Source organism: Daktulosphaira vitifoliae, unplaced genomic scaffold (assembly GCF_025091365.1).
Source record: "Daktulosphaira vitifoliae isolate Bord-2020 unplaced genomic scaffold, ASM2509136v1 Scaffold_1, whole genome shotgun sequence".
NCBI classification, from domain to species: domain Eukaryota; kingdom Metazoa; phylum Arthropoda; class Insecta; order Hemiptera; family Phylloxeridae; genus Daktulosphaira; species Daktulosphaira vitifoliae.
This window is the reverse complement of record NW_026099572.1, coordinates 68,213,328-68,223,646: the sequence shown is the minus strand read 5'-3', so window position 1 is coordinate 68,223,646 and position 10,319 is coordinate 68,213,328. Positions and strand designations below refer to the sequence as shown.

The 10,319-nt window shown below is 25.2% G+C and overlaps 3 protein-coding genes across 5 annotated transcripts; 2 read left to right on the top strand and 1 right to left on the bottom strand.

Moving 5' to 3' along the window:
- The first annotated feature begins 266 nt into the window (after positions 1 to 266).
- On the top strand, positions 267 to 1,251 carry LOC126895174 (uncharacterized). The gene is made up of 3 exons (XM_050666748.1): positions 267 to 432; positions 481 to 635; positions 844 to 1,251. Exons 1-3 carry the CDS (start codon positions 267 to 269, stop codon positions 1,249 to 1,251), a joined length of 729 nt encoding a protein of 242 aa, XP_050522705.1.
- A 968-nt stretch (positions 1,252 to 2,219) lies between these two features.
- Positions 2,220 to 5,463, top strand: LOC126893549 (geranylgeranyl transferase type-2 subunit beta). Its single transcript, XM_050663863.1, has 7 exons — positions 2,220 to 2,425; positions 2,629 to 2,727; positions 2,807 to 3,004; positions 4,125 to 4,283; positions 4,728 to 4,872; positions 4,926 to 5,125; positions 5,188 to 5,463. The coding sequence occupies exons 1-7, from the start codon at positions 2,423 to 2,425 to the stop codon at positions 5,374 to 5,376; spliced, it is 993 nt and encodes a 330-aa protein (XP_050519820.1). The 5' UTR covers positions 2,220 to 2,422; the 3' UTR covers positions 5,377 to 5,463.
- A 186-nt stretch (positions 5,464 to 5,649) lies between these two features.
- Positions 5,650 to 9,997, bottom strand: LOC126893548 (glucose dehydrogenase [FAD, quinone]-like). 3 transcript variants are annotated; one of them, XM_050663861.1, is made up of 6 exons: positions 9,312 to 9,997; positions 8,727 to 8,818; positions 8,501 to 8,642; positions 8,297 to 8,425; positions 8,020 to 8,240; positions 5,650 to 6,954 (listed from the first exon to the last, which is right to left on the bottom strand). In XM_050663861.1, exons 3-6 carry the CDS (start codon positions 8,586 to 8,588, stop codon positions 5,818 to 5,820), a joined length of 1,575 nt encoding a protein of 524 aa, XP_050519818.1. In that variant the 5' UTR covers positions 8,589 to 8,642; positions 8,727 to 8,818; positions 9,312 to 9,997; the 3' UTR covers positions 5,650 to 5,817. The 3 variants fall into 3 exon arrangements, with proteins under 3 accessions (XP_050519818.1, XP_050519819.1, XP_050519817.1); XM_050663862.1 differs by having other exon boundaries at positions 9,340 to 9,997; XM_050663860.1 differs by lacking the exon at positions 9,312 to 9,997 and having other exon boundaries at positions 8,727 to 9,286.
- Positions 9,998 to 10,319: the final 322 nt, after the last annotated feature.

The following is a 10,319-nucleotide window of genomic DNA, read 5'->3' as shown; positions in this document are numbered from 1 at the left end:
ACAATAATACTAGTATTTTTCGTTCATTATTGTTTTAAGCTTATTTTAAAAATTATTTTTAACTTTTTAGTTCGATGTGCTTTAAAAGCGTGTTTTTTTAAACTATATTTTTTATGCCTTGTTCTTCTCACAATTTGAGTTTATTACATCGTGATATCGCCAAAAGTACATTTAAAGCTATGACATTTTTTGGGATCGTTGAAAGAGTATACACATATTTTTCCGCTACTTCTAGATAGGCCATTTTAAATAAGCTTTGTTAAATTATGACTGTGAAGAAATGGTCTGAAACTCGTTGGGAGAGCCGCCTTGTAAATGTTAAGGCGATTCGATATCAAATGCCAGAAATTTTAAATGCATTGGAAGAAGTATCAAATACATCACCAGACTCTTTATTAAGAAGTGGATGTAAATCCTTAGAAGATGAAATTAGTAATTACGAATTTATTCTTAGCATAATTATTTAGTATGATACCCTAGTAAAAGTTAACACAATAAGCAAAAATAAGAGCACTAACATGGATTTAGATATTTCAGCTAGTATGTTAAATGGATTACTCTCATTTTTTAATGATTATAGGAATACTGGTTTTGAATCTGCAAGAACAACTGCTAAAGATTTGGCAGAAAAAACCGTATACGAACCAAAAAAAAATTTTTTTCATATAAAACTCAAGATGAGCCATCTAAAAATAAAGAAACTACTTTTTATCAAGATTATTTTTTAACTATTGTTGATCAAGCTATCGTTTCCATAAGTTTAAGATTTTTACAGCTTAAATCGTTTAATAATAACTTTGGTTTTTTGTATCGGTTAACAAAATAAAATTCATGGAAAAAGAGGAGTTAGAAAAATGTTGCCATGATCTCCAAAACGTTTTAACTGAAGGTGAATTAAAAGATACAAATTGTCATGAATTGTATGAAGAATTGCTTATTTTTTGTACTATGATTTCTGAAGAAACGACAGCTTTTCAAGCTCTTTCAGTATTAAAAAAATGTTGCGGTTCTTATCCAAATATTTCAATTGCACTCAGAATAATTCGCTCAATTCCGGTAACCTCTGCTAGTGCGGAAAGGAGTTTTTCCAAATTAAAAATAATAAAAAACTACTTAAGGAGTACTTTATCACAGTGTAAGCTTACAAGCCTAGCTACTCAGTCAATTAAACAAGAAATTAGTGATTCATTAGATTTTAATGAGCTAATTGACATTTTTGCTGCAACCAAGACCAAAAAAAAATTTTTTTGATGATATAAAATTCATTTTTTTTTAATTTTTCAACTTTTATTTAGTGTAAACATTTCATTTATATATTTTTTATTTTAATATGAACATTTTATTTATACAGAAATAAATAAATACATATTTAAAGAGTTTATGTTTAATATTTTGTTTCATTTTATGCCTAAGAAAAATGTTTTTACATAAGTTATGTGAAATAGAAAAAAATGTTTTATAAGTTCTTTAGCGTCCCAAAAAATGTCTAGGGCACCGTGAAATAATCTGTACCGGGCCCCGTAAAACCTCCCGCCGTCAAGACCCTTTAATTCTGGTCTTAAAAAACTAGACATACAATATTTTCTAATTCTATTATTTTAAGTCTAATTCATGGGAATTACTTCCCTCGCGAGTCTATACAGAATGTCATACGAAGTTATAACAAATCACCACAAGAAAAGAATGTAGATTATATGCTATATATAATAATGGATTGTAAATAATTTTTCCTCTTAAAAGAAATGTATGTATTATTTTCTACAAATTTTATTGAGTTTTGTTACATTGTAATTTACACAAAAGAAATTAATAACCAAAAGAAATAACAAAAAAAGAAAAAACCAATAAAAAATAAACAACATATATAATGCGTTTTTAGCTTAATTTTTTCTTATAATATATAGTTATACCATCACGATTTAAGTTTAATCATTACAAAATAACAAAAAAATCAAAAATCCTGGAATTTGCTATGTAAAAATCATTAATTATTATATATTTTTATATGTAATAAATTAAACTTAATAAACTGTTAATTGTTGGAGTATAATGATTTTCCATTTTGCTAGTATACTATTTCCATATTATTTGTGATAGTGCCTTCCGCAGGCATATATAGAGTTATTATCATACTTGGTAATGTTTTATTATCAATCCATCATTACAATATACCACATGATAACATTGAATTCTCATTTAATAAATCAAATTAAACTCTTTTAAAACCTTAAATTGTAAATAAAATTTAATTTATGAATGTTTATTTAGTTTATTAATTATATTACAGTGAGATTTACATATTCCTAGAGCTATTTTGTTTCTCTAATTTAACTTTGTTTCATTGAAAATTTTGTAGTTTTTATAAAAAAAAAATAAAATTTTGATATTACTTAATAATTTTTTAATTTACAAAAACATTAAAATGGTAATAATTTAATAATTAAGTTTGTCTATTATATTTTACTTGAAAATATTTTACCTACATTTTATAATTCATTTTTCTTTAGGATTATTTTTAAATGTTATAGAAAATTACTAACAATTGAAATTTAATCTTATAATATGAAATGGTTCATCTACTAAATTATTAACTTTACCTATTTAAAATTTTTATCAATATGTTTTTAGTTACAAAAGGATGTTAAATTAGATGATTCACCAAAGCAATGGTTATTAAAAAAACATATTGATTTTTTACAGTCTTTTGGTAAAGAGAAACATCAATATGTAAGTAATCTTTCCTTTTTTAATAACTAAGAAAATTTTACAGATGATTATACATTAAATATATATTTTAATTTTATAGGAAAGCAATATGATGGAATTTCTCCGGATGTCTGGTATGTATTGGGGACTAACAGCATTATACATAATCAATGATGGTAAAATACCACAACAAGAAGAAATTTTTGAGTATATTAAAATCTGTGAACATAATTGTGGTGGTTATTCTCCTGCTCCAGGACATGATCCACATTTACTTTATACTCTCAGCGCAGTTCAGGTTATTAACTTAAAAAAGAGATATTTGTAAAAAATAAAATAAAACTTTCAAAACTATTTTATGCATTTATAATTAAAGATATTAAGTTGTATAATAAAATGACATAAAAACTTAATGTTATATTTTTGGGCTGTGGTGTTGCTCAGTGGTAACAATAGTTGTTGATAAACCTTAGTGTTAAGCCACGACTTCCGCCATAAGGGAACGGATGGATTACCATATATGCACTTTTACAGTGGCAAATAAACACTATATTCCCAGTGCAGAAGGCTATTACACTTATGCATTTTCCAGTATATTCCAATTCAATTGGTATTAACCAAACTAATGGTTGTAAAAACAAATTATTATTTATTAAATGAGTTAAGTAGTGTTTAATAAAAAAAAAAAAACTTAAAATATTTTCCATGACCAAAAGTTGTCCCATTCAAATATATAGAAATATAATTTAATTTAAATTTTGTATAATAAGGGCATATATCAACTTTATAAAAAAATGTATTTTAAAGTATTCTTAGAGAATTTTTTTAATTAATTACAGTTAAAATAATTGTTATTGAATTGAATTAAAGCTACTCAAATTAATTATTATCTTTTTTGTATATAGTTAATAAGTTAATAGAGCCGCGAGAAAAGCTTAAAAAGGGTTATAAATTATTTTTAAGGCAGGCAATTGGTATTTAAAAACTTTATTTTCAAAAGAAAATATAAATTAATTATAATATTATGTATATATTTTTTTTAATGTTCATTTATTTTGCCTGGAATACTTATTGCCTGAACACCTAAGTTAATACATTAACAAATAAACTAATTTTTAAAAACCTTGAAATTTGTTGTTCATTTAAGTTATTTTTAAATTTTCTCATTTCCTACCATAATCAAACAATTATGGTTATTAAATAACAAATTATTTGCTGGAAAAAAAAGTAAGCTAGATTTGAAATCTGTATCGAAATTCCCTGTAGTTTTAATCTAAATATTGTTGACAACAGAAAATTATTTATTATTTGTTGTCATTTGTAACTGATATCAAAAAAATTAAATAAATAGGTAGAGGTAATAATAAACAATTCTATCTAAAATTTGAATCAATAAAATTAGTTATTATTTTAAACAGATTGCTTGCATACTAAACCGTGAACAAGATTTGCCTATAGATAATATTATATCATATGTAAAACAGCTGCAACAAGATGATGGTAGTTTTGCTGGAGACAAATGGGGAGAAATTGATACACGGTATTCATTTTGTGCATTAGCTTGCTTATCACTTTTGGTAAGTTAGTATAAATAGATTCCTCAAAGTTTGAAAATACTCAGTGGTACCATGAAGTCATAGTTTAATAAAATGATTTAATAACCAACACAATATTTCAAAGATTATGAATATTAAATGCTTATATATATATGACTAAAATTACAAACCCTAATATTTACTTCAGGTTTTTATAAAATTATTTGAAAAAATATTCATTTCACTACTATATTTCACAATATACAGTATTTCACAATAATGAAACATTTATTATTTTAAGTTATTAAAATCATGTATTTTAAAATGTTATAATGAAATTTCTGTACATTTTTTTTTTTTTAACATTATATGTAGAATATTTCTTCATTTTTTCAATGAATATTTGTTTTATAATTCAACATACTAAATCTAAAAATATGTACTCTGTTAATTACAATCAATATCTAAAAGTAATTTTTTTTAAAGGGTAAATTAAATGAAATTAATTTAGAAAAAGCTGTTAATTTTATTAATAGCTGTCAAAATTTTGATGGAGGATTTGGTTCTAGACCTGGATCTGAAAGTCATGGTGGACTTATATACTGCTGTGTAGGAGCGTTATCTATTGCAGGTTAATTTTCAATTATTTTTTTATAATATATATTATAAAAAAATATTTTTTAGGTAGATTAGATTTGATTGACGCTGATACATTAGGATGGTGGTTAGCTGAAAGACAGTTGCCATCTGGTGGGCTTAATGGTCGACCTGAAAAATTACCAGATGTTTGTTATTCATGGTGGGTTTTTTCATCATTGAATATTCTTGGAAGAGATCATTGGATTGATAAAGAAGAATTAAAAAACTTCATTCTTGCTTCTCAAGTAATTTTTTTAGCTTTTCAATTTTACATAATTAATTGTAAAATTAAATTGCTTTTTACTAGGATACTGAAAGTGGTGGATTTAGTGATAGACCGGGAGATGAACCTGATCCATTCCATACACTATTTGGTCTTGCTGCATTGTCTCTTATGTCATATGATAAAATGTTACCAATTGACCCAACATTTTGTATGCCTAAATGTGTTATTAACAGATTAGGCATTCAACCTCAAATTTTACCGCACCCATAGTTTATCAATTTAATTATTTATTTTTTAATTCCTTCTCATTGTATTTATTTGTACATTAATTTAATTAAATATTTTAAAACATTTTAATTCTTATATTTTATATCAATGTAAACTACTAACACAATAATTATTATGATTAATAATAGATATTATAAGTCTAATTTTTTGACACATTCTTTAATACTCATCAACTTTCATCAGCTAACTTTTATTAGTATTTAATTTACAATGTATAAAATATTATCATAGTTTATACAATCATTTGCTAAAAGTAAGTTAAATGGCCAAAAGAAAAATGTAATTGAACAGATCATTACACTTAGATTGGGTTGGAATTGAATAAAGAAGAGATTTACCATTTTCCTATATCAAATAGTCTCCTTATAATTTTTTACATAAACAATTTTAAATAACTAAACATAAGATAAAAATAATTAAAATTTATGTGTGTACACTCCAGTCTTCTTTAATCATATCTGCTCCCTTTTCCCCTATCATTATTGCTGGAGCATTTGTATGAGCAGCAGGTATTTCAGGTATAATTGATGCATCAATTACTCTTAGATTTTTAATACCATGGACTACGAGTCTTGGACTAACCACAGCTGTAACATCTGTATGAGGTCCCATTTTACAAGTACCAGATAAATGATAAATTGTAAAACTTATTTGTTTTGCAGAACATTTCCAATATTTATCAGTATCAAAGTGATATTGAGTACATCCAGGAATTGGTGTATGTAATAATCTAGCACCTAATTTTTTCATTGGTTCAGTTTTCAACATTTTCTGAACTATTCTGACTCCAGCAACAGCTACATCTAAATCAGTCTCATCGGAGAAGTAATTAGGATCTATTAGTGGATAATGCAAGGGATTTGAATCATTTAACCATAAACGTCCTTTACTTTTGGGTCGTAATATCATTGGTAAAACAACAAATCCATCTTTATTATGTGTTGGTTTATAAACTTTATCATATATATCCTTTTTCAATCCAAATAAAGTATGTACTAAATCATCTGATGAGTATAGACCAGATACTAATAACAATTCTAAATCAGGGTAACCATTTGGATCATTTGGATGAAGTGTATCAAAAAATACTAAAGCTTCTGTTCCTCCAGGAACTGTCAAAGGCCCATCATGGTTTGTTACATAATTATATAAATTTTTTGGATCTCTTATTAGCTTACCAGATTTTAATGATATAGTATCATTAACCAAAACGGTTAAACTGCCCAGAGCTACATGGTCCATAAGATTTTCACCAACTGGTAAATCTTTTACTAAAGGAATATTTATTTCTTCTAAATGTTTTTTTGGACCTATCCCTGACAACATAAGTAGTTGAGGAGAATTTATGGCGCCTCCAGAAACAATCACTTCTTTTTTTACAAAAACTTGATATTTTGTAAGACCCGTTTGGAATTCAACTCCAATTGCCTTTTTTTCTTTTTGATCAAATAATATTTTTGTAACTAAGCTATTTTTTTTTATTGTTAAGTTTGGTCTATTAATTGCTGGATTTATAAAAGCTTTATTTGTACTACAACGATGACCTTTTTTCATTGTTACCTGTAATTATTAAATTTATTATTTTTAATTTAGTACGTCAACTTAAATGATTAAAAACCTATAAATTACCTAATGGTATTTTTTTTTTGCAAGGCTACATAAGGTTATGTTCACTTAAAAATTACATTAGAAATGTTTTTGATTACTATCAGATGACTAGTTATTTTTAACAAAATATATGAAGAATACAGAAAAAAATTTCAGGACTCTATTTCTATAAATTTTTTAGGAGAGAAAATATAAAGCTATATTTTCTTATCTCTTAAATAATTAAACAAAAGTAGACGCTTTAATGTCAGCAAAATGAAAATACTTTTCATCAAATAGTAATTATTACTTGAACTGCTATTAAACCATTAAATCAAACCATAAAATATAAATCGAAAAAAATGGACTACCATCGTTTTTTCCCTGCATCTCCATATGAGCCTAATAAATGGAGTATTTTGACGACTCCAAAAAATCAGAGGCAATTAAATTTTTTTTGCAATCATGAGCTAAATTTTTTCTGATATATTCACCATTTTATCTTATAGAGTATTAATAACGATCTCTACCGCAAACAATCGATAATTTAAAAATAAAAATACTAGCCCTAAACGAAATTTTTCTGGACTTCTATATATTTAGACCACTCCTAAACACGACACATTATTAAATGATTTATAGGTGTAAAGTAAAAACATCAAACTCTTTTGAAAGTTGATGTTCTATAATGTAAAAACAAAAGTATTTTTATTTCAACGGAAAATAATTACCCCACTATATGGTTTAATACCGCGCGCGACACAAAACGTTAAGAGACTAGGAGGTTTGGTCTCCCAAAATTCAAGATTTAGGGACATCGAAATTGTTTGTTAAACTATCGCATAAAATAATGTATGTGATACAATGTATCACTGATACATATATCTCAATTAATTAATTTTGAACCTCGTAATGTTTTAATTTGAGATTTTATTTTTATGATACGAAAAATTAATAATTTTATTCTTGAAATGTGAAAAATAGCTCTTTTGTCATTCAGCTAGTATCATCTACTACTAAATGTATTTTCTAAATTACCTGAAAATAATTGACCCCAATTTGATGTTTACCGTTGTAATCTATAATAGGAAGTCCTATATCTCTGCTAGCTTCTACAAATGCATTACTGATAGGAGTCCTAAAAGGTACAGTACTGACTGTTAATGGTCCATTTATACCATGATATTTTGTATCAAACTGCGGAAGTTCAGCATTTTCAGATTTAATAAAATATTTGAGTACATCATTGTAATTCCAACCTTTAAGTAAAATTGCAATTATAATATAGTTAAAAAAATAAATAAAAAATTCTTACCAAGATTACCCATTTTTGACCAATTATCGTAATCTCTCCAATTACCTCTAGTATAAATCATGTAGTTTAAAGTACTGCAGCCGCCCATTACTTTTCCTCTTGGAAACTTACATCGTTTTTCATTGAATGCTATGGTTAAAAATTAAAAAATTTTATTTCAAAAATATTGACTTAACTAATAATATATATGTATAAATTTTTTACCTAAACACGAATTATTCATTGGTACAGTTTTATACTTCCAATTGATAGGCATTGTCTGAAGTACACCCGCTAATGCCGGTAAGTCCATTAGATAATTTGTATCTTGTCCAGCTTCAATTAACAAAACGTTCCAATCACTAATCTAAATTTTAATTATTTTTAAATTGCAAGTTAAAAAGTAAAAATTTTCTACGAAAGCACTATGTCATTAATTTAAGGATAGTACCTCAGTTAGTCTACTAGCTACGACTGCTCCAGCACTTCCAGCACCAACCACAACAAAATCATAATTTTTTTGAATAACATGGACTCTTGTGGCTTTAGAATTTGAAAATAAATAATAAATCAACATGATTATATAAAAAAAATTTAAATACATAATTTCAAAGAATTTCCAAAGAAATTTTTTTGATAAAAATTCTACATTCACTCTCGCATAATATTAAAAATTTATAGCATTTCAGGTTTAAATGCAAAAAAAGAGAATTTTTTTACCAATTAATAAATCATTAACAGTAGAAAATAATAAGGACTATTATAGTTTGACATACACGTTTAAGAATGAGTTCACTAGATAAATTCAAACTATTAATCCTAAGTTATTGTTTCGCCCCTCTTTAAGAAGAATTAACATCAAACATAATTTGTGGAATGTATGAAAACTAGAAACTAATTTCATTAACGTTAAAATGTAATTTATTGGTATTCTAAACGTCTATACTTAATGAATAATTATTTCAGTTTTAAAGTGAGTTGAGAAGTTATTACACTTTTAATTATATGTTAAAAAATAGTATTTTTCTATTTTTACTTTTTTCTCTTAAATTATCATTTCCTACTTAATTAGCCTGCTCAACAATACTTCTAATCATAAAATATGCGCAATCCAACGCTTACAAGTGGAAAAAGATCCTATAACAAATAAATTATTAAATTTTAATTAGAGTAAAAATAAAACTTTACAACTCTTTCAAGATATAAAATATTTTTCGAAACTTATCTTAATTTGACATTTGTTTGAATCTAATAAAAGACCACACTTTGTTAAAATTCATTTCCATTAAAATTCTGATTCATTTAATTAGAAATCGAAATCACTTTTACGTATTTAGTAATTAATATCAAATTTGAACTTCATTCGAATATTTTATGCTCGGAGTTTGAAAAAATTCCAAAAGATTCAATTTAATTTAACATGTAAGAGTTTACTACAACATTCAATCATTTTTATCATTTGACGAACATTTAAGTCAATGCGTACGTACAACAAAAGACGATTTACTGATTAACATTAAATCGTACAATGGAAAGTAAATTAAAACTATGACCTCCTCCAATAATATCCCCATAATTAAAACGGCCCCTCTATGATAATTAATTGGCATGAAATTAGGTGTAATTATACTAATAGATAATTTTTAGTTTTTAGAATTACATATATAAGTAAACAGTTTTGTGAAATATGATGTCGTATTTTAAGAAGATTAGAAGTGAATTAAATTTCGCAGATAATTGATATTTAATAATTTAATATAGTAATTTTTACGAAGAAATTATAAATAGTAATTGTGTACAAGATGATTTTTTAAATATTAATCACTCTGATTTCTCTTAAAATAATAATTATATTAAGAAATTTTTTTTTTTTTTAATATTTTTTAATTTTATATATTTTATGATTTATAATAATTATTAAAATATTTTTTTAATTTTTCCTCATACCTTATAAAGGCATCAATATTTTTTTTTATGGTAATACATATTTAAATACATTTTTATCGTATACATATTAAACTAGCTTATAAATTAAAAAATGATC

Excerpts from the sequence above, each read along its gene's own strand:
- LOC126893548 (XM_050663860.1), bottom strand. The coding sequence starts at position 8,879 with ATGTATTTAAATTTTTTTTATATAATCATGTTGATTTATTATTTATTT. Across the intron at positions 8,643-8,726 it reads TAGCTAGTAGACTAACTGAG|ATTAGTGATTGGAACGTTTT; the intron begins GTACTATCCTTA and ends ATTAAAATTTAG. Across the intron at positions 8,241-8,296 it reads GTCAAAAATGGGTAATCTTG|GTTGGAATTACAATGATGTA; the intron begins GTAAGAATTTTT and ends TTTTACTTAAAG.
- LOC126895174 (XM_050666748.1), top strand. The coding sequence starts at position 267 with ATGACTGTGAAGAAATGGTCTGAAACTCGTTGGGAGAGCCGCCTTGTA. Across the intron at positions 433-480 it reads ATCCTTAGAAGATGAAATTA|TAAAAGTTAACACAATAAGC; the intron begins GTAATTACGAAT and ends ATGATACCCTAG. Across the intron at positions 636-843 it reads AAGATTTGGCAGAAAAAACC|GAGTTAGAAAAATGTTGCCA; the intron begins GTATACGAACCA and ends ATGGAAAAAGAG.
- LOC126893549 (XM_050663863.1), top strand. Across the intron at positions 2,728-2,806 it reads GTAAAGAGAAACATCAATAT|GAAAGCAATATGATGGAATT; the intron begins GTAAGTAATCTT and ends TTAATTTTATAG. Across the intron at positions 4,284-4,727 it reads TAGCTTGCTTATCACTTTTG|GGTAAATTAAATGAAATTAA; the intron begins GTAAGTTAGTAT and ends TTTTTTTTAAAG.